At 51.7% G+C, this 23,125-nt stretch overlaps 1 protein-coding gene across 6 annotated transcripts in view; it reads right to left on the reverse strand.

Moving 5' to 3' along the window:
* Positions 1 to 420: 420 nt before the first annotated feature.
* Positions 421 to 23,125, reverse strand: part of GOLGA3 (golgin A3) — a 44,858-nt gene continuing 22,153 nt past the window's right edge. For all 6 annotated transcript variants that reach the window (XM_081802471.1, XM_081802470.1, XM_081802472.1 and 3 more), the window contains 17 exons: positions 22,609 to 22,811; positions 20,007 to 20,144; positions 18,568 to 18,729; positions 17,905 to 18,273; positions 16,592 to 16,669; positions 15,572 to 15,835; positions 15,013 to 15,107; positions 14,056 to 14,272; positions 11,978 to 12,121; positions 11,204 to 11,401; positions 10,267 to 10,383; positions 7,555 to 7,694; positions 6,823 to 6,955; positions 6,461 to 6,583; positions 5,371 to 5,535; positions 4,323 to 4,486; positions 421 to 3,728 (listed from right to left, as the gene is read on the reverse strand). In XM_081802471.1, coding sequence (XP_081658597.1) covers positions 3,509 to 3,728; positions 4,323 to 4,486; positions 5,371 to 5,535; positions 6,461 to 6,583; positions 6,823 to 6,955; positions 7,555 to 7,694; positions 10,267 to 10,383; positions 11,204 to 11,401; positions 11,978 to 12,121; positions 14,056 to 14,272; positions 15,013 to 15,107; positions 15,572 to 15,835; positions 16,592 to 16,669; positions 17,905 to 18,273; positions 18,568 to 18,729; positions 20,007 to 20,144; positions 22,609 to 22,811 — 2,930 coding nt within the window. In that variant the 3' untranslated portion in view covers positions 421 to 3,508. The remainder of the gene's footprint in view (positions 3,729 to 4,322; positions 4,487 to 5,370; positions 5,536 to 6,460; positions 6,584 to 6,822; positions 6,956 to 7,554; positions 7,695 to 10,266; positions 10,384 to 11,203; positions 11,402 to 11,977; positions 12,122 to 14,055; positions 14,273 to 15,012; positions 15,108 to 15,571; positions 15,836 to 16,591; positions 16,670 to 17,904; positions 18,274 to 18,567; positions 18,730 to 20,006; positions 20,145 to 22,608; positions 22,812 to 23,125) is intronic.

Genomic DNA, 23,125 nt, shown 5'->3' on the forward strand with positions numbered 1-23,125 from the left:
GACTCAGAGAAGTATTAATGGTCCAGCTGTCGTCAGCCGTGACAGTCTGTGGGGCCCAGTGGTGGACGCAGCACCCCGTACAGGGACATGCTCGGGGACATGCCCGCAGCCCAAAAGGCACCTGCCCTCCTGTCTCTCGGTCTGCTCAGCAGAACGCCTCTCCTTCATACCCACCTGCGTGTGGCAGCAGGTGCAGCGTGGGCTACGGGGAAGGGCATGGCTAACACATTGCCATTCTTCTGCTATGGTCAAAAGCAGCACAAGTTAGATTTCACACCCATCTGAATCTTTTAGCAGAACAGTAAAATGCTCTTTTAAGACAAGTATTTAAACCGTTTATAACAACCCAAGATTAAATTTACTCCCAAATACGGCAAACTATATATATTAAAATAAGGCCCCCAATGAAATATGAAAAACTTTAACAAAAAATAGTTTATTGCACAAAATTTAAGGAATTCCCCAGCACACTTAAATTTATAAAAAATCAACATGCTTTTTAAAGTTACAATTCGTTGGGCATGGTGACACCTTTTCCCTAACAGCCCCAACCTGAGGACTCCCTTTCATGAGGAAATTTTTAACAGAAATGAGTAACTTAAAGCCATCCAGTTTTCTAGACCCTCTACAACATTACCTTCAAGGGTCCTATTATAACCTGAGACCACCACACAATCAGATTTGCCTGGAACGTGTTTGCGTAAGGCTCAGGACGTCTCACACGTCACAGGGGTCCTTGAGGAAGGCTCCAGGACATTTGTCTTTCAGATATACTGGTCCCTTTCACTACTAGAAATCTTTACACAGGACATTTCATTTCTATTTAAAAAGTTACTCATAGGAGTAGGACTATATGCCGTGGCTTCTGCAGTAAGTAACCCTACACCAAGAAAAGTCTTCAAACTAAGAAAGAGTGTAATGAGAATCTTCCTAGCAGGTCTGTCCCATGACCTGGACCCAGGCCAGAGAAAAAGCCTATCAAACCCTTGCCTGTTAGACCTTCCAAACAGTAGAACAAAACCTATGTAAATCCGTAAGATCCGTGGCATCTATCCAATGTGTTCCATGGAAAAATCAGTGATAACCACACTGCAATAAGCTTTTTTTTTGGAACATAAGAGAAACAAGAAATACGGTATTCATCACACAGGATGAATAATATACACAAACATACTGTAACAGCAAGCCTGTTCCTATAAATAATCGACTGGACTGTTGTTTTCCATGAGTAAATTCCAAATTCCCACTTCTGCCCACAAACAGAATATTTCAAATGATACTCACTGCAGAATGTAGCCTGGGAGGTAGAAGTGCCAATCAAGTCCCTTAGAGATTAAAAAAATAATAATAACCCTCAATAAATCATAAGCAGGTGATTTCAAAGTCCAACTTCCTCTTCCAAGTGACTTGTTAAGAAGCCTAAAGGTGGTGTCAGCTTGAACAAAAGGGCCCCAGGTCAGGAGCTGCAGGCCACACAAGAAACATCACAGTGCGTGGGGACAGCCAGGGAGGTCAGACCAGAGGCAGGCTGGTGTTGACGGAACTGAAAGATGGGGTGACCACGACGGTGGCACAGGACAGCAGGAGAGCAGGGGGCGCGGCTACTGCAGGCCCGCACAAGCCCGCAGGTGCACAGACACAAGTAAGACATGAGGGAAACAGGGTGAGGAACAGAAATCTGCTTTCACTTGAGGATTATTCAGAATCCGTTTACCCTTTCCTAATAAAAAATGCACAGTGACCGGCTTTCACTGGGAGACCTCCAATAAGCAGCAGTGAGAAAGTAGCCACAGCATGAGGCTGAGTGTCATGTCTTGGTTTTAAAATTAAAACTGAGGATAAAACACCCAAAATAAATAAGAATGTAAGTTACGATTTTTCTTTTCTAATGGTACAAAAACAATTTTGTCAAAAACGATTTCCAACTTAAGATGAAAATAGGATATATTTATAATGAAGTCTTCAAGTATTATTTCAAGATTAACCCTGTACAAGTGATCTACGTATTTCAGAAGTTTCAATACTTGCTAGGGAATTTTTTTTAAACACTAAGCATCTTTGTGGTTAATGCTACCTTATCAATTTACCTTCTAATAGCGTAAGAGAACACAAACAGCTTAAAAATATCAAACCGTTTTCTCCACAAAAGAGATGTAAGTAGTAAGTTGACACGAGCATATCTGGCCTGATCAGTAACACTTCCAACTTCATCTCCAGACCAGCAGATCTGCACCAGGGGCCTCTCTTCTCTGACAACAGTTCACTATCAGCTTAGATTTCTTGGCCAATAGGGGACAAAGTTACAGCCCTCCGGGGTCATAGACAGTCAAGTAAATCTCCCACGCTCACGGAGCCTGCTTCCAAATCAGGCTCTCACCTACAGGAGAGCTCGGGTGGCCTCCACTGCCTTCTCACACAGCTGACCTGCCCGTTCTAGAAAACCCTCCAGATGAGAGGTTACGGGACCTTCTGAAGGCTGTCACCGCAATGAGTTCAGCATGTCCCCTGATGACCACTGATGACCACACAGGCTCTGATGGACGTATTTTCATGTGGGCCCGGGGTTGGGGGGGGGACGGGGGGAGGAGGCCTGGAGAAGCCTTGCACCTGGCTCAGAGCCCTGCAGGGAGCCCTGGTCCCTCTCTCCCCTCCTCTCCTGTGACCCCTCCCCAACCATCTCCCATGTCAGGCCAGCACACTGGTGATTGGTGTCCTTATGGCCGCCAGGCCCGCCTAGGGGACAGCCAAAGTGAGTGAGGCCGTGCAGGGTCAAGGGTCAGATGGGGTGGGGTGTGCACTTAGGACAAGGCTCTCAAAAATAAAGTGAAACTGAAACAAAAAACCTTTTCGCTCCAAGAATATTTGGTTTTAGAAGGTACAGTAAATAAAATAATTATATTTCTTAAAATATAATTTTCTGACTGACATCCCTAAATCCTACATGTACGTTACTTCCTGACAGCAGATTTTCAAAAGGCGATCAATAAAAAGACAATTCAGGTCATTCTTAAATAATATGGAATACACTTTTTAAAGATTAGCTTATGATTTTCAGTATTTATATACACATCCTATGGTGAGATAGCTATTGAAAATAAAAACCAAAGGTGCAAATAAAGTTTCGTTTCCGCAGGGAGCTAAAGCTCTCACGGAATCTGGAAAGAGAGAAGCGGGACCCAGTCATGCAGCGTTTCCACCGGTGGCCACTGATTGGCATCACCCTCAGGGGGCTGCAGCTACAGTCACTCAACAGAGACCTCCTCCCGCAAGTAACCCTTCAGACACATTCAAAAACTCACTGAGATCTAAACTAGGTTGCTAGCATTTGGTCATTTCAGGGGAAAAGCTAGTTGTGATCTGCAAATTACTATTTCTCTAATCCTTGGCTCTTGTTCAGTTCTTTTACTCCTTGAAAAGGCAGATGCAAAATTTAAACTTCATCTCTTAGAAAAACACAGAGCAAACAGTCAAATAAATAATATTGATAAAAGATTATTCCTTTGGGTAGTTACAAGCACTCGGAGTGGGGGTGCTCGGCGGCCGCTGTTCCAAGCGCCTCTCTGGAGACCCTGCACTGACTGTGTCGCTCTGTATCTCCCCTGGGGTTGGCGTGATCTCCCAGGGGAGCAGCACTGGCAGCGGGATCCCCCTGAGTCCATGAGGACAGTGACTCGTGCACGGTGACGGCATGTGCCTCCATCTGGCGCTGCAGGCTGTCCATCTCCTGCCTGGGCAGACAGGGGAAGCAAGGAATGCAGGCCAGTCAAATGAGAGCCAGAAACGACGCTGTTACTTCCCCAAGAGGCAACTGGTCATCTCCAACACGGATCCTAACAAGCCTGACTCAGACAGCAGCCTGCTCATCTGCGGCACCTTCGGGTGGCTGACAGAACCTGTCTATTTGGGAAGCAGCACCCGGGGGGTCACACGATTTATGGGGCTCAGCAGTTTCCTCTGCAGGTGCAGAGGTCTGCACACACGGGCCTGTGCTCAGGGAGAAGGTGGGTGAGACAGCACTGAGGGCCTACACATGGCCTCCATTCACAGGGTCAAAAAGATGTCCCCACAGGGCCACGTCCTGCAAACACTGGCCTCAGGCTCTTGGGAGTAAAACCTTGAGCTATGTGTGGGTTTCCTAAGGGTCACCTAGCTCCAGGCAGTCCTCCCGTATGACAGGGACTGAGGGCCTGAGTGACCCCACATAGCACAGACATGCCCAGCCTCTTCGGGGCACGCAGGGCTGGCAACAGGATTCTTCCAAGTTAAACATGCAATCTATTTTTAAAGACCAAGTGAGATAGAACACAGAACACAGTTCATACTTTAGCTGCTGGAGACAACTGTTGAGGTTCTTGAGGGGCTCCTTGCTCACGGCAGGTGGGGGCCTCAGCAGCTCCTCCAGCAGGGAGGCCGGGACAGGGCAGTCAGGGATCTTCACTGGCGTCACGGGGCCAGAAGAGCTGGCCTCGCCTTTCAGTTCCTTTCTCTGTTTTTAAAAGCACATGGTTAGAGCCCTCTCACTTGGAGGCTGACACCAACCACACCTTCCCCTTATCGGTCCCCGATCATCACAACAAGTGCTCCCAGAGGGCATCCTAGCTCACGATGGGCCCTCGGGGAAGGCATGCCCCCCTGCTTCCAGGCTGGCAGAGCTGACAGCCAAAGGGTTCAGGGAATGTTGGCTGAATGGGTGAGCGTCTTCCTAATGCACGTGACCATGCACAAACAGCGTAATGCTGGCTACTCAGGAGGACGACCTAAATCACAAGCGAGAACACCCTTATGGGAACTGTGGGGGCTTTCCACAAAAGACCACAGCCTTGACCCTGCATATCCCTAAGAAATACGTCAATTTTTAACTCCTACAACTCCCCTTTCTAGAACTTCAAACTTTTTCCACAGATAGCCAAACAGTGCTAAATAAACCTCTGAGTCTGAGGGATTTCTTTGCACCTGGAGAATATTTACGTGGCCTGAGCAGAGAAACAAATGCTGGGTACAGAGGGTCTGGGCGGGGCTCCCCAGGCCCCCAAGCCCATCTGGCAGTGCTGGCCCCAGCTGGCTCACCTACCAGGCCAGGGGCTCTTGTGAAGACCAGCAAACGAGCCCTCATGTGGCTTATAAAGCGTATTACAACAAAAGGATACGTGATTCATAAAAAGAAGCAAAGAGCTCTTGGAAAAGGCACCAAGATAAAAGTGTCTGGCCTGCTGCCAAGCACAAGACTCCAGCATCCTTTCTGCACACAGTAGCTGCTCAGTGTTGGTTACACAGAACTTCCTGTCTGAGTAACCAGAAAGTACCCCAGCCACCCGCCCAGCAGGGGTGCCTTGGGCCCGGGAACCTGATGGAGGCGCGGGGTCTGAGTACCGTCTTCGCTGCGCCACGCCGCAGGTCCAGTCTGAGCTGCTGGTTTTGCTGGAGCAGAGTCTTCATGTTGTTCTTCAGCTCTGACACTTTAGCTTGAAGCATGAATTTATCTTTCTGGGTCAGGGACAGATCGTCCTGCACCATCTCCAACTCGGCTCTGATGTTCTAAAGAAGGGGAAGTCACACGTTTTTATAAACTGAAGGATCTTGCCTGTGCTGCTAAGATCTTAGCTTGTATGTCACAAGTCTAAGGGGCTAGAAACTAACAGCAACTCTTCTATGATGCTGTATGCGGTCTGGGCTGGGCAGCGTCCCATTACAGTCACATCCTCAACGTCCTTACCCAGATTTCAGAGCCTCTGACGAGGAACCAGCAATATTCCCGTGTCCACTGTCTATAATGGATCCCAAGAGTCCATTTAAATTCCAAGGTCAGGGGCCCCTGGGTGGCTCAGTCAGTTAAGCGTCTGCCTTCGCCTCAGGTCATGATCCCGGGGTCCCGGGATCGAGCCCCGCATCGGGCTCCCTGCTCGGCGGGAAGCCTGCTTCTCCCTCTCCCACTCCCCCTGCTTGTGTTCCCTCTCTCGCTGTCTCTCTGTCAAATAAATAAATAAAATCTATACATACATACATAAATAAATTCATTCCAAGGTCAGCTACTGGAATAAGCCTCACCATTAGGAAGAAAGAATATAAATCAATCCTGTTACTCAAGCCAGCCATCCACAAGTAGGAATCCTGGCGAGAGCTCTCTCTCTCTGATCCTTTGCGCAAGTGGTCAACCCGCACACAGGTTTCTTTGTGGAAAAGCGCATCACAGACTGGTGAACTTTTCACATGTACTGCCTCACTGACTAGGCTGTGTCAGATCCCATTCCTGGTACATTTCACAGAGCTCAGCCCAGGGCGTACGTAGCGCTAGGGCTTGGCCTCCTTCAGTTGTGTGACCTGGCCTTCTTTCTGAAATGGATAATGCCTGCAAAATGGTTTGGTGGAAGCATTCGGTTTGGGGTAACTCACGTCATGCACTTAGCACCTTGTGAGGTGCGGTCTCTGACTTTCTGCCCCAGGGCCTTTACACAGCACATACCTGTGATAACTGCTGTATTCCATCCAGTTCCTTCTTACTCTGCTGCTCGGTCAAGTTCAGCTGCTGCCTCAAGGACTGGACTTCTCTTTCTTTCTGCTCCACCTCCCATTTGAGATTTTCCATCTAGAGGAGAGAGAAAGTCACATGACCAAAAGAATTTTAAAGTGGCTTTCTTACACTACAAAATTGCTCTAACTATATATCTATGTACTGTTTAATATCATACTTAGAAAAAATAAATATCCCTTTCCAAGCAGACAGGGAATGAATGAAGAAACTGATGTGTCAATCAGCAGTAGCTGATTCCACTTAGCTCTGTCAGTCCTGCTAAGTGGAAATGCAAAGCCTCCCAGGCAGGTCACCTCTTGGTTCCCTATAGGCTGTTTGCTCAGCTGCTCGTCTAGCTGCTTCTGCAGGAGTTGGAGCTGGGTCCGGGCCTCCTCCAGCTTCTCCTGGAACTGTGCTATTTCCTGGGAATGTTTCCCCTCTTGAATCCTAGCATAAAAACAAGGAAGCATGAAATCACAGCACCCTAACCCTACCACAAAGTGTGCTCGGTTGAACATTATCCATCAGGGGTGACAGAAACTCACACACTGCTCACTCTGGGCGGCGACTGTTCTAGGAGCTCTGTAGTGCTCTGTCGTGACGAATCCTCACAAAAGCCCCAGGAAGGACATTTTGCTAGCCCATTTTATGGATTACAATGGGAGAAAAGCTCCCAACACGCACCCCTACATGTGCTCAACTCAAGGCTGCCCTAATTGGAGGCTGCAGTGAACCTCGGTGGTGGGGCACAGCCCTCGGGACATGTGCCCCTCACACAGGGCTCTCTGTTCCTGGTGAAGGACCCTCAGGTGTGGAGTGGGGACAGCCATGTCAGGCCGGAAATTTCGGAGTTGAGCTGCAGGCTTCCTAAGACAGGGATCGGATACATTCTCCTTCTTAGATTTGCCTCCAGAGTGCTCAGAGATTTGCTAAAACCCAGGTGACCTGAACGTGCTGAAGGTCCTGACCAGAAGACGTGGTGGCGCTCCTGCCCGTCCGTCCCCGGCCGTGGCACTGACCCAGCCCTCTGCCCGCCTGGCACTCACTGGAGACCCTCGGCCTCAGCCTGCAGCTTCTGCACCAGCTGCTCCTTGGCCTGCAGTTCCTTCTTCACCTCACTCAGCTCCAAGGTGGCAGCCTTGAAGTGGCGGCGGTTATGTCCTGCTTCCGCCTTGGCGGCAGCGACCTACAACAACAAAAACCCGCGTCACCAAGGACAGAGGCAAGAACCACACAGAACACGCCCGATGTGATGTCTGCGAAGAGAGCTACCGCCAACCCCACCCGCGTCCCAGCTGCTCCTGCAGTTGTTTCTTCCAAAGCTTCTTAAGCTCCCAAAGGACTGAAGCCCTAACACATGCCTGGCACGCAGGCAGGCGACATACAGCCAGCCGCCAGGATCTGCTGAACGAACAAATGCATGCAAGGTTTCCTTGGTCTAAATAGTTTCGACTGTCCTCCTCAAGTATATCTGTCTATTTCTTGTTAAATCCAGTCCTAGTTTATGTTTTTGGGGAGGAACATATCCTTCCATCACACCAAGTAACTGCAGTAAAGCTACTGATTACTATCCATTTATGACACAGTAGTCTTTTCATGATGAACGATAGTTTCTCTCAAGGTTTCTGAGACCAGCAAATTCTCAGAATATAACAAAATCTTCCAGTTTCCTTTCCAGTAACTCGGTTTTCTTATCTAACTGCACAAGCAGGGACTTCATTTTTTACAAGTTTAATAAAGGGCGCCTGGGTGGCTCAGTCAGTTAAGCGTCTGCCTTCAGCTCAGGTCATGATCCCAGGGTCCTGGGATCGAGCCCCGCATCGGGCTCCCTGCTTGGCAAGGAGTCTGCTTCTCCCTCTGCCTCTGCCTGCTGCTCCCCCTGCTTGCATCTGTCAAATAAATAAATAAAATCTTTAAAAAAAATAGTTTAATAAAAATATTTATAATATACGACAGTCAAATATAGAAAAAACTCTTATAAATAAGGAAACAAAACTCCCAACAGAAGATGTTAACAGTGGTTTATCACCAGGTACAAATTCAAGATGATCTGTACTTCAATCTTTATGACTTTTTTTTACTTTTTACTACTAGCATGTACTGTTCAAACAGTCCAGATTATTTCATGAAATGCATTTAGAGACATAAATGAGGACAGTTCACAGTTACTGCCCTTAAAAAGAAAAAAAAAAAAAAGAAGCCAAGGTCACATATCCATCATTTTCCCCAGCACTTCTATTCACAAATTTCCTTACACTATGAAATTGCTCTAACTATATCTCTGTGTACTGTTTAATATCATACTTAGAAAAAATCAATATCCTGGGCGCCTGGGTGGCTCAGTTGTTAAGTGTCTGCCTTTGGCTCAGGTCATGATCCCAGGATCCTGGGATCGAGCCCCGCATCGGGCTCACTGCTCAGCGGGAAGCCTGCTTCTCCCTCTCCCCCTTCCCCTGCTTGTGTTCCCTCTCTCCTGTCTCTCTCTCCGTCAAATAAATAAATAAAATCTTTAAAAAAAAGAAAAAAAAAAATCCCTTTCCAAGCAGACAGGGAATGAAGGAACTGAAAGTGTCAATCAGCAGAGTCTAGCTCTGTCAGTCCTGCTAACTAGAGAATAAAGGGAGAATAAAATTCAACTTCATTAAAGGGAGAATAAAATTAGTAAGTGAGCAAAAGATAGGAATTGGGGGGTAGAAAAGTAGGGAGGGTAGTTGACTCAGCTCAACTCCACGCAAGGTATAAAAACCAACCAGACAAGGCAAACGGGGGTCTGTTCATGGTGACAAGTTCTTCTTTTGAGAGAGAGTGCGCATGCATGCATGTGGGGGGGAGGGGCAGAGGGAGAGAGAATCCCAAGCAGGCTCCCCACTGAGCACAGAGCCCAACATGGGACTCGATCCCAGAACCTGAGCCAAAGGCAGATGCTCAACCGACTGAGCCACCCAGGTGTCCCCATAGTAACATGTTCTTAACAGATCTTAAAACTGTACTGTCTTAAAAGAATATTTTACTGTCTCACCCAAAAAAATGAAGAACAATTTCTTTCTTTCTACCTATCATATCATCACGGAAACATTTTTAAAGGATGTGACATGCACCCTTGCACACAGCAAACACATTCTGAACATCTCTTCGGTGCCAGGCACTGGGGACATGAGGGTAAATGAGTCACGGCCCTCAAGCCATGAAGCTTATGTTCTGATGAGGAGTAACAGGCACGGCACCATGGTGGGAAACAGGAGCTGAGGTCTATTCCAGCTCACAGGGGCAGTGGGACAGGCCTCTCTGCTGGAAGACTGACCTGATGCACTGGTGAACACCTGAGCATGGAAAGGAGCCAGGCAGGAAACGGCAAAGAGTGCATGCAACCTTCTTTCTCCATTGCTCTTTTAACACTAATGGGGTCAGCTATTGTTCTGCAGTTTGCTTTTTTAACTCAACACTACGTGTGCGACACTGTTCTCCAGCAAATACGTCTCTACATGGCTCTGTGCGTGCATCTTAGGCCCATGTGACTGCATCTGGGTTAATCCAAGTCCACTCTCCTATGGATGGACATCAGGGCCCCCTCCAGCTGCTCACTGTCACCAAGGCTGTGATGACATCGTTCTCAGAACACAGCAGCAAAGATATCTGTACAATAAATTCCTGGAAGGGAAGTGAGGCGTCAAGCGTGCGCATACTCAGTTTTTAGAAAAACTGCATTCCGACAGGCTCTGAAGGTGCAATTTAGAGCCAGTGGGAAGCTGGTCACACACCTGTTCCTTGAGGCTGTGCACGGTGGCCTTTTCTCGCTCCAGCGCAGCCTGTAAGGCGTGGACGAGCTGCTTCGTCTGGCGGTCCTCCTCCTCTTTCCGCTGCAAGACTGCCTGGACCTATAGCACATCACCGGAGCACTGAGTGAGCGGGGACTCGGATTTCGAAGGCCTGTGGGGCCCCAGTGCCACGTGGGGAACCTGGCAGGATGGTGGCAACAGGCGCACAAGGTAGCGGAGGAGGGAGAATGCCATCTCTGGAGAACGAGAAGTCTGAGATGGCAGTCAAGTCATATGGCCGTATTCAAGCACAGAGCAAGCACCCGAAGGTTACCTGTAATCGGGGCTTCGAAACACAAATACTTCCCTGGTGAGGCAGGTAACGCAGATGGATGAGGCCACCAGATATGGCAAGGGTGGGAACCAGTGACAAATAAAAGTTTATAAGCTCTCTAACAGCTGGATAATTTGAGACGGGGGCTGGATTTGGCCGCTGACTGCCCCTCGAAGAGGGCTCTGAAGTGCCAGGCCTCCTCCCCAAGCCCCAGAGAGGCTGCAGAGCCGGAGCCCAGAACAGGGTCCGGAGAGAGAGCCCCACCAAGGTTCAAATCCCAGCTCTGCATCACACAGGGAAGAGCCTCTTATGAACAGCGGGACCAGCTTGAGCGGGGAGTCCCCTGCCCACCAGGAAGCTAATGGGCGGGGCACAGTGCCTCCACACCTCGGTAAGGGGGAGCATTAGGAGCTCCAGCTCTGCCCCACCCCACAGAGCTGCAAGGTGGGCTTCATATGTCACCAGATCCTCCCTGTTCTGAGTCTCTGTGACGGGGCAGCACTCTGCTTGCGGGCGGCTGGGACCGCTGCGTGAGGCGACATGCGCCCGACCGAGAGCCACCTCTCCCGAAGCGAGTCCCCTGCCTCCGGCAAAGGGTCTGAGTACCTGGAGGTTCAGCTGAACCAGGTCTGCCTCCCTCTTGGCCAAAGCTGTTTCTAAGATGCTGTTGTGTTCCCGCAGAGCTGCGTTGGACTGCCCCAGGCCTGTAAGCTTCCCTCGCTCATGCTCTAACTCAAGGGCCAACTTTTTATTCAACTCCTCAAGGCGCTTTATCTTCCTCCTAAAGCCTCTAGATTCTTGAAGCTGAAACAGATCAAAACCACTGTGAAGTTACACAATTACCTGTTCTGGCTAATGGAGCTAAGCTCCCCCACACCGGAAATAGAACAACTGCACCAAGAAGCTCCAACAGGCCACCCCAGGACTGCAGCAGACGCAGCACACCCCAGCTCCCAGGCCCCCGGCTTTCTCCTGGGGAGCCTGGGACCCCATGGAGAGCCCTTGGTGACATCACCAACTGCTACGCGTAGCATCATCTGAAGCCACAGCCTCTCTGGGCCCAAGAGTTACGTGAAGTTATTTTAAAGAACAGGTTTTCTCATCATTTGCAACCAGAGTGTTCTTACTGGGGACATCTTAATCCTAACACTCTGACAACCACCACACCAGAGGGGTGCTCAAGAGAGCGTGTGGGGAGCCTCAATAAGGGGGGGGGGGCGGTGAGAGGGACCCAGACAAGTGGTCAGACGGCGCACAGAAGCACAGTGCAGGTTGAGCTACAGGCCAAGTTCTGCCTCTCCAGGAGCCCTTCTCTCTGCCCCTGAGCTGCACGGGGGCAGTGAGGCTCGTCCCGCTGTGTGAGGACGAAGCTCGGCCTACCTCGTCCTCCAGCTCCAGCACCTTCTCCCGGTACTCCTCCAGCTCCTGGCTGGTCAGTGTGATAATCTCCTGGAGCTCCTTCTCCAGCATCGTCTTGCTGTGGCCAACAGCCTGCAGTTCTGCCTCCAGAGCCTGGATTCTCTCCTAACAGCCAGGACGGGAAGGCAGATTTGGTCATGGGTTTCAATACGGCATGTGACAGGCACTCACCTCCCTCCCTGCAGGGCTGCATCGCACCCACCGCATGAGCCTGCTGACCATGCTCGACAGGCGCTGCAGTCCTACCGTACTTCCCTCCCCCGAGTTAAATGCTTTGAAAATACAGAAAAACTCTGGCTCACAGCTAAGAACGATGGATTGCTATCTGTGGCAAGCAAGCTGTACCAGGCGCGGTAGAACTAACACCCCACGTGTGTGCTCAAGCTCATGCTTGCTGGGTGGTGCAGCCACCACTCTGATCACTTCGTGTGCATTTCTTCACGGAGCCATTCTCACCAAGGAGGTTCTACTGTTTACTCCATTTTGGCCTCACTTTACTGAGGATCAAGAAGGTGAGTAGCCTGCCGAAGGCCCCATTTTACAAGTGGTGAAGCACAGACCAAACCAGGACTCTGGCTCTGAGGCTGCAGTGCTGGTGGGGCGGGGAGGGGGGACAGGCTCCCCGGGGCATTTACAGTCGATCCCTGACACCGGAGAAGCCAAAGAATCAAAAAAGAAGCAGAGAAGTATTTCTAGGTTGAAGGGAAATTGCAACTTAATAAAATTTCCCCCCCCGCTATTTTATAAAGTAATTAGGTAAAAGAAGTATTAAGTTTACCTAATTTGGTAAGAAAACGTGCCATGATGGCTTCCCACTAATAAATTCTTACATGGAGAGAAGATCAAGACAAACTTCATTTAGTAAGAAACACAACTGCTAAACACAAATGAAATGCTGGGTAGGAATAAACAAAAAGCAAATTAATGCAGTTGTGTAAAACTTGATGCTGGCCAAAGACGGCAGGGTGTGGGGCACCAAGGACTCGGGGACACTCGGGGGGCTCTGGCAGCCTTCATCACACGAATAAAAACGCCCTGCAAGCCCAGGGCCCATCCTCCATCCTCCTCCAGGAGGACATCCGCCCATTTATCCTAAAAAATAATGCAGAGCAAAAGGCTTCTGCCTCATGATGTAACAGCAGGAAGAGCAGAGCCCATGCCCCTCACCATGTGCAGGGTCCCTCTTCCTTCGAGTCTGAGTATTTACAGCCACTCCCGGCCCACTCTGGCCCACACCGACTGCCTCCCCCGATTGATTCCTGTCAGCAGAGCCCGCTGCAACCACCCTCAAGCTGGACACTGGGTGCTGCTCCCTCCGCTGGCCCCGGCCTGCCCCGCCGGCTCACAGCTTCCCCTCCTGAGTGACCACAAGCCATCAGTGGCCTGTCCCACTGGCCGCTCTGCAGCCTTCACGTGGCCCGGCCATCTCAGCTACGGCAGGAGAGCCCACGTGGTCTCCCGGACACAGCCTCGCCTGGCCTCGGCTGTGCTCAGCCACCGCCCGTCAGTGTCCCACCATAGAAGAGTGAGGTCTCACGTTGCCCGAGCCACCAGTCAGCCCTCCATCTCACACCAGCCCACCCCCCCAGGGGCCCACCGTGCCCTCGAGATGCACAGCACTCCCCTGCTGAGATGTGCCCCCCGGACTCCAACACCTCCTGTTATTCAAGACCACTTCAAAGATTCTTTCCTCCAAAAAGCTTTCCTGGACCTTCCAAATACTTCCCCCTGAGCCTCCCACACGGGCACTCAGGAAATCCCTCCCCAGACACGGAGGGGGTGTGGAGAAGGACAGGAGTGGGCAGGGAGGCTGAGGGAGGAGGCGATGGTGCGCGGGCGAGCAGGGGTGAATCGAGAGAACGTCTGTGCAGTGTTCAAGCCCCTGGTCACGTCGCTAGCACACAATACTTCACAGAAAGGCTGCCTATGCGCTAGTTGTGCCCCGGGTCTCCAGACTCTCGAACGTTTCTAACACATCGAGTCCCCAGTACTGAGTCTGCACCACTGGCAGCCCGGCCGAGAGCAGACGGGTTACCCACGTGCAGAGGGAGGTCACGGCTACCGCCGGCCACCTGGGCTCTCAGCTGGCTCAGCTCTGCGTCTGCCGACTCCTTGGCTGCAAGGGCCTCCTGCAGGCGGCGGCTGAGGATGCCCACCGCATTCTCATAGGCCTTGTGCTTGGTCTTCATCTCCTTCTGAGCGCTGCTCAGGTCTGAGCCCAGCCGCTTCATCCTCTGCTTCTGCTCTGTGATGGCCCTAGGGTGTGGCAGGCAGGACAGAGGAGTCTGAACTCACTTCCAACAAGATGTCCTGGCACTAACACCAAGGAAAGGCTCGTCCTTGCCCACCCCCAGCCCCACGCCGGCTAACTGCCGCTCCGCCCAGATCCAGCACGTGGGGTTGGTGTCAGCTGCCCTCACAGAGCCCAGCACTGCACCTACTTCTGCCCTGCTCCCCTCTCAGAGCCGCTTAAATGATCTCGTGAAAATCAGAGAATACTGCTGTCCTTCTAAACGCTTCCAGTGCTCTTCTTGAATAGCAATAATAATCTCAAAAACGCAGCTCACAAGTAATCTCCAGCTGACGAAAGTAAAGGAACGCAGGACACAAGACATGCCATGGGGGTTAAAGGCCCCAAAAGGCTACCTGCCGTGCATACACACAGCAAGAGGGATACACACGCAGTCAGCCCTGCTGGGGGAACTGGGAGGGGCAGGCGCTGCCACACTCACCTGGCATGGAGCACGCTCACAGGGGGAGTGCCTATTAACCACGGGCAGCCACCAAACCATGCCGGGACCCCCTCTCCAGCCTTAACTTTGGAATCTGACTTCCCTGGCTGCCTAGAAGTACATCCTGTGTCCCCTCTCCTTAGCAAGGGCTCAAATGACAGTGTGTTCAGAGTCCCCTGGCCCTTGGCTGCTGCGTGTCCCCCACAGAGCTCAAGGCCGCCCGCGCTCACCCCTTCTGCCTGCACACGCCTCGGGTCCACTTACTTGGTGGCTTCTTGCTGTAGCTCCTCAATTTGCTTCTTGAGCACCTCGTTGGCCTCTGTAAGAGCTACCATCTGCTCTTTATCAAACTGCAAAGACTTCAGAAGAAGGGAAGAAAAGACAAAGTGAGGAAAGCAAAGTCCTCCCTCTGCGGCCTGCTTCTCAGGACCAGGCTCCTCGTGGCTCAACGGTGCCGGTTCAGGGTCACCCTCAAGGACAAGGGCTCTGGAGAGGACCCTGACAGAGGTGTGTTCTTTTATAGGCGATCACTTGAGAGCGGTCCAGAGTGCTGGAGGGAACGCCCAGGTCAGCCTTTGGTTGTGGCTCTGTCCACAGTCCCCGAGGGACCACCCCTCCCAGAGCCCCCCAGGCCCCTCCCAGCACCCGCTGGGGTGAACTATGAACGCTGATGGCCTCCAGCCCCATGCTGCCTCCAGGGGGGAACCTGTCCGTCTGCCCGTCCTTCCCGGACGGACTTGTTCCAGGCTGTCCTGCCCTCCACCCTGCACAAGAAACCCCTGGGCATGTTTGGCAGAACCTCAAAGTCAAATGCATCCCAGACCTGCAAGTGCGTCTCCATCTCGTTGCGCTCCCTCTGCACCAACTGGAGATGCCCTTCGAGGTCGGCCATCTGCTGATGGACATGGGACACTTCCTTCTGCAAGCGCACATGTTCTACCTCCACAGACTTTTTCTCCCCTTGAAGTTTAATTAACTCTTGCCTCAACTCCTTCAGCTCTGAGTCAAGCCTCTTCTTCGTGGCCTTCAGCTCACCAATGAGCTGGTCCTTGGAGGTGGCGTCCCGCCGGTAGGCCTCCACCATCACCTGCCCAACAAGACAGAGGCTGCAGCCAGCACGAGGTGCGGTCTCCTTCAACAAAAATGCTCACCACCAATCCGCGGCAGAACGTGTTTTAGACTACGAATAACATATTCCACCAACTCCAGGACACCATCCACGGAGGCACAGCATCACCTTACACACCTGAACATGTCTGGGTGCCGCACACAGATGTCACCTGGCGAGTGCTCTCCCCTCAGCCGCGCTGCCAGGCTTCTGCTGGGTCCTCCCCCGGCTTGCGTCCCAGCAACAAAATCCAGAACCACTTCTAGCTCTCCCTTGGGTCGGCCTTTCTCAAAACCCTGGTGCTAGCAACACTTCGCATTCATTCCTCCAATAGCCAACACCGGCTTCGCTCACATAAAATGTGAGCCCCCACCCTTTGCATGAGCCAGGACTTACTTCAACGCTAGATCAGGGTCTAATTTTTCAAAGACATGTTCACAGAAGTCAGTCTGTGTCATAGCCCGGCATGCGCTCTCTGACGTGACAAAAGGCCAAGATCGCATCACAGATGCCAACCCTATTCTGAAATTGCATCCTGACTTGAGACCTTAAAATAGGAGGGGTGAGAGCACAGCTAAGGATCGGTGCCTTTAAAAAAAGACAAAACAAAACAACTGAGGGGGTCTAAACGTTGCTTTCCTCTTGACCACTTTTGTTCTAGAGAAATGATTAAACCACACGTGATTTTTTTCACACACTTGCTGCGTATAAAGAAAACCAACAACACATTTTTACCTTTTGTTGAAGAAACTGCTCCTTTATTTTCTGTGTCTGCTTTTTCAGGGTGGCGGCCTCTTGCTGTAGGTGCTCCACCTACAAAGGACACGTGCGCGCAGACCTCACTGAGGCCGCTCTGCTCCCAGGGAGACAGGGAGGCCAGCCCCCATTCCCGCCTCCCTCCGTTTGTAGGATCATCATCTCAGACCACACTGTAACCTCCAGAGACCTCACAACAACACAGGCAAGACTCCAGTGTGACAGAGCGCCCCAGACCCCAGGTCTGCATTTCTCAGGCGTCAGCTGGCATCCCTCTTACTGAGCCAACAGTAAGACCAATTTCAGCCTCGTCCAGAAGGTCCCCGCAATCCCCCTAAACTACGCACCCTCTGCTTCTCGACTTGCTTTCGTGTCCTGTCTGAGAAGCAACTGGGCCCAGGGCAGTGTTTGCAGAGAAAACACAGGCCCCCTGTACTTTACTTCCCAGAAGGAAACCTGCCACCGATTTCCTTGTCCTTGATGCTCAGGGAGGGCGAACTCCACTGCCTGCACACCCTGCACCTTCCTCGTCCTCTGTTTGTTAACGTTTGCCTATGTCAGGTCACATCACGCTGTTAGCATAACGGCTCCCAGGAGTGCCGTGCTGCTCACGTCCATAGACACCTGGACCCTCCCGTGTCTCCTGCCCTCACCCACGGACACACGACCGTCCTGCCACGCGTACAGCAAGCCCCACTATGGGCATGCAGCAGGGAAAAACCAAAAGTTCCACACAACTTTCCCCACATCTGAGCTCCACGTCATCTGTGGACAGAAACTGGAGCTTCTTGGTGGATTTCTTTCTTTCTTTCAAAGATTTATTTACTTGAGAAAGAGCGAGAGAGAGAGCGCACGTGCACTTGAGCAGGGGTGGAGTGGGGGGGGGGACAAGCAGAGGGAGAGAGACAAGCAGACTCCACAGTAAGTGTGGAGCTCGATGTGGGGCTCAATCCCATGACCCTGAGATCATGACCCAAGCCAAAGTCAAGAGTCAGACACTTAACTGACTAAGCCACCCAGGTGCTCCCTGGTAGATTACTTTCAACGCACCAAACATGACTCGGTTTCCCAGCCCTCAGCATCTACACACCCAGCAGCTACCAGGAGGCACACAGCTTGCTGGTGTGGGTGCCCATCCACCCCCCCACCCCCGCCTTCCGAGCCCTGGGCCCTGCCCTAGAAGCGGTCTTCCACGTTTACAAAACAAGGTGCTCAAACAGGAGCCAACAGCCAGCACCGGGCCTTACACGTGTGGTTTCCACTCACCACAGAATGGCAGCGAAGTGCATTACCTGGCTGGACTTCACGGCTAACTCTTGCCTCAACTGCTCTAAAACCTGTGATGTCTCCTCGGTGCCCTCTTCCAAGCGCTTGGCTCCTCTGTCCAGCTCCTCCCTGCCGCTCCTGGCCGCCTGCAGAGCCACCTCCAAGACAATCTTCTCATTCTGCAGGAAGCGGATGGTGTCGTCCCTGGAGGCGGCCTCCCCCTGCAGCTCCTCCAGCCTGGCATGCAGCTCGTCGTAGCGCATCTGCAGGTCGCCGAGGGACTGCTCCCGGGCCTGCAACGTCTCCTGTGTTGAGGTGAGCTGCCTCAGCAGGTCGAGGTGCTCCTGCTGTAACACCGCAAGCTGCTGGTCTCGCTGTTGCAAAGTCAAATTCACCTGGAAAACAGGAGCTTGATTCACTGTGACTGCCCGGCTCTAAGAGTGTGCGCTCAGGGCTTAGATCACCTGGACAGACGCTTTGGGGTCAGCGTTCCGCATGGAAAGTTCTGGTGTGGAAGAATACCAGCAGAAGTCAACACCCGGCCAGGTCTGCAACCGCAGCCGGACTGTGGATGTGACACCGTAACGAACTCAACAGACACCGCAGCACAGATGCGCCGTGAGGCCAGCCAGGCGAGGACAGCCGTGTGTGGCACCAGGGCAGCCACACGAGGCCACGGGGGTGCTTGCCTGCTCCAACTGCTGTTCCAGGGATGCAGCCGAGGCCGCCATCTTCTGCAGCTGCTCCTTCTCATCTTCAAACTCCTCCAGCCTCCGCTGCAGGTCCTCCTCCACCATTGTCTTTGCCTCTTGAATCTGCACAAAGGCAGCTTCCTGGTCCAACATGTCGGCCTAAGGACAGAAAATGGTGTTTTTTAAAAAGCAGGATAACCTGAAGACCACAGCAGTCTGAGTGGGAAAACCTCATCCACATCACTGTCCTGTCCTCGACCCGCACACAGAGGAGCCAAGGGCCACAGGGGCCCAAGGCTGGTGATCTCCTGCTGCCCAAAAGACAGGTCACCCCACCTATTCCTCTGCCCACGGTTCTCTCTGCTGGCCCTTGGGCCTGGCCGAGGGGAGAAGCAAGCAGACAACCCGCTTTAAGAAATGGGATAAAGTGATGAGCGACCCCTCCCCGGCTGCCTCTAACGCGAGGACAGGTTGCACTGTGTCCTTGCGTTGGGGATGGTAAACCAGAGCAGGGCTGGGAGACAAATACCACATTCTTTATGGTGTGAGTATGTAGATAAAATCCAATAACTAGGTATGTTTCTCAGGGAAAAACATTAGTTTATAACTTAAAGTTTTTTCAGTTCTTTGGTGCTGAGCCCCTGAAACAGATGTCTGCCGTGCCATGATGCTCTTCCGTCACCCTCGTCACCCGTGAGGACACGGGGGTGCAGAGAAGCGGGAGACAGGGGAACAGCCACAGTCCCAGAACGCCAACTTTCCACATCCTCGGCACACAACTCAGACCACACGCTGCCCACATGTTGTGCACTGTTCCTTTTCAGTTCCCGACAAGCCTATCTGTTGAGTACGTATTATCATCCTCATTTTATAAAACAAGGGAACAAGGCTCAGAGAGGGTAAGAAATCATACAGGGTCTCCCAGCTAAGGAGACCTGGTCAAAGCTACTGCACCCCACCACCCTGGAAATAATGTGCAGAGGCCCTGGTCCTGTCCTAACTCGGGCGTGTGGTTAGTTGCCGGGGGTTAAACAGGACACAAGCTGAGAGCTCAGAGACAAGAAAATGCTTGTTACTGTAAGGCCTTCAGAGATCCAACATGCTGACTGCCTCTCCCACCTGCTACGCGGGCACCTGCCCACCACCGGCCGAGCGCAGGGCCCACGTGCATCATGGAAGACAAGTTGGCACCAGCAGCTCAGATCAGAGAAACATGAGCTTCTGGTGAATGTCAGGGTCGGAATCCCCAACCTTAAATCACTGCCACTTGTCCAAAAGATTATTTTAAAGACACTTGAATATATGTACATATATATAATGTTAATGTTTATGTACATGTGTTTGTAAACTTTAACCTTGACCAGTGACAAAACAAACAAAGCCCCAACCCCAGACAAACACCAACAGCTGTGGTCCCGGGATGGCACAGCCTTCACCTCAATGCCCTGGAGCTGGACAGCAATGCGTTCCTTCTCCTTAATGGATCTGTGCTGGGTTTCCGTCAGCTGGTGGGACAGGGACACGTTCTCAAGTTTCAGGTGCTCCAGGAGGCCTGCCTGGGTCATCTGTCCAACCTTCAGAGAGAAATTCCACAAGGTAGAAAATGGCCAGATTTCAGGCCAAGTGCAGACTGGCCTATCCCTGAGGCCATGACGGTGAGGGTCCCTACCCAGCGATGGCCCCCAGGGAAAGCTGCTCCCTAGGACCCCACCACACAGGGCTCACTGCCCACCCTCCTGCCACCTGGGCCATCTGGGTTGCTTGTGCCTAAGAGGGGCAGGCTGGCAGCCCAGATGTCAGTGGTCAATCCCCCTGAGGCTATGCACTTTGTAGCAAGACCTACACAAAAGTTCCCAGGGAAGGTATATGTGTGAGCCCAAAGATGAGGGGCCTCATCTGGCTGCAGGGACAGCAGGGACTGGGATCTGCCCCAAAAATGACCTGACCAACTATGACCAGACACATGTCATGCCCTGCCCTCCCAGCGCCTGTCTTGAGATACTTGCCAGGCTGACCTTGGCCATTCCCAGGAAGCAATACAGCCCGGGGTCAGACCCCCGGCCATCAGACAGTCAGGCCTCCTCTGACCCACCGTCTCTCACACAGAAGGTGCCCAGCATAGCATGCCAGCCTCAAGAGGGGGCTCAGGAAAGAGAAGCCTGAAGGCACACGGGTCTGGGACTGGAACTTCCCACACATTACTTCCAGATCTAATTTGAACACTTCTTGACTTCTGAGATGCCAGATGTGACCAGAAGTTGTGAATTTTGGGTCTAAATGGAAGCTACCCAGGGCAGGAGGAGGCGCCATTTGCTGGGATTGTGTTCTAAGGCAATGAAAGAAAAACGATCACCCTGCTCTGTCCTGCCTCTTAAATGTACCTGGCAACATTCTATGTTACCAGGGAAAGAGGGAGGAAATGTCTTCACCACCCGAATCAGGAATGCTGACCCTGGGCTCCGGAGGTATCTGAGAAAAGCAGTTATGGCTCCCAGACTCCACTGCCCAGGGCCCTCCCTCCACTTCTGTCTATGTGAAGACACATAAATGTAGCTTCTTTAAATATTTTATGCCTCATATAAATGCACTGTTGCTTCAAGCTTGCATTAACTTCTACAGTGATTTCCAAGTATGTTGTGAATAGAATAAATGCTTACCTGTATGGTTCTTTGGCTTAAAACATATGTAACACAAATTTAAGAATATTTCTATTTCATGTATTTGTAGACTTTAGGTTTATTTTTTTAAAAAAGCATTTGGTGGAGTTAGTATTTTACATCTTCTACTTAAGAAATAAAGTTTTAATTAATCTGTAATATTTTATCTCTGGCAGATAGGCCAGTCTGCACTTGCACGTGAAATCTGGCCAAAGGAAAAAAGAAAGAGAGAGAGAACAAAACCTATAGCTGAATTCAAAAAAAAGAGAGAGGCTGACCGAGGCACCATTCGGCATCCTCGCGATCTAATTAGTCCAAAGCACCAAGATGTGGAGCAAAGTGCATTTCAGCCACTTGCCTACCATCCCGAGCGCCTCTGGAGCATGACGGGCCCAGAGGGAGAGGCCTCGAGGAAAAATGCAGGGCCCAGTGTTACTCCGTGGGCCTGGACGGTCACATGCTCCCCCACTCCTCGTGCAGAATCAGAGGTGGACATGCCTGCACCCCCAATAAAATGGAGAGAAACAAGAGTGTTCATGCAGGAAAGACCTGGTGCCCAAGCAGCTGGAGCAAAGCGAAGCTCCAACCAGGAAGGTGACATATGCTGTGTTCCGCGCATGTCAGAAACAACCCAGGAGGGCAGCGACCAGGGCACAGGAGCTGGGGCGAGAGTCCTGAGACCCAGGCAGACATGGGGTTGAGAGCTGGATTCAAACAATGGCAGGCACCCCCCCGGAGGGACTTGTCACAGCTCTGGGCACAGGAGTTCCAGGGAGGGGATTTTAGAATTAAAAATGTGCAAGCAGGGGCGCCTGGGTGGCTCAGTCGTTAAGCGTCTGCCTTCGGCTCAGATCATGATCCCAGGGTTCTGGGATCGAGCCCCGCATCGGGCTCCCTGCTCCGCGGGAAGCCTGCTTCTCCCTCTCCCATTCCCCCTGCTTGTGTTCCCTCTCTCGCTGCTCTGTCAAATAAATAAATAAAGTATTTAAAAAAAAAATGTGCAAGCAGAAGCTGAAAGACTCCTGGTGTCAGAGGTCGTGGCCAGTGCCTGCTCTGCAGGATGGGGTGTGGGCCAGATGAATGGGCAACATATTTTCAAAACTGTATCCATAAAATCTAAAAACAAAGACTTTTTGGGGCGCCTGGGTGGCTCAGTCAGTTAAGCGTCTGCCTTCAGCTCAGGTCATGGTCCCAGGGTCCTGGGATCCAGCCCCGCATCAGGCTCCCTGCTCAGCTTGGGAAGCCTGCTTCCCCCTCTCCCTCTGCCCGCTGCTCTGCCTACCTATCCTCTCTGTCAAATAAAAAAATAAAAAAATAATCTTAAAAACATTAATTTAGGAAACAGGCAACTGTTCCACACGAGACACATCAGGGGCCATACCTGGATATGGGCCATCTCGCCCTGCAGTCTGACCCGGGCCTCCTGGGCCAGGGCGAGCTGCTGCTGGTACCACTGGCGGACATGCTGCAGAGACGAGATCTCGGCCTGGGACGCCTTCAACTTGCTGCTCAGAGTTGCTCGTTCCAGTTGCACCTGCTGGAGCTGGTTCTGCAGGGCCGTCATCTGCTGTCTCAAGTCGTGCACTGAAAGCAAGCAAGCAGAGCTCAGAGCACCTGCTGCACACAGGAGAGCCTGCAGCTCTGCAGGGACACGCCAAGCAGAGCCAGGCTCTCAGCAGAGACTGAGAAATACAGCCGACTCTCATTCACACTGCAATCGAGGGTGCTGAACCATGGCTCCCGGGGGAGAAATAGGGGGTCAACTGGTCAATACACAACCTTGTTTCGTGAGTGCTTATGGGTAAAGGCACCTTATTTAATCTATATTGTTGATTCATCAACAATGAACTCACAGCCAACAGCACCATAACTCATGCCTAAACAAAGCTCACCTAACA

This window comes from Leptonychotes weddellii, chromosome 13, assembly GCF_054177405.1.
Source record: "Leptonychotes weddellii isolate Sample4059 chromosome 13, ASM5417740v2, whole genome shotgun sequence".
NCBI lineage: Eukaryota > Metazoa > Chordata > Mammalia > Carnivora > Phocidae > Leptonychotes > Leptonychotes weddellii.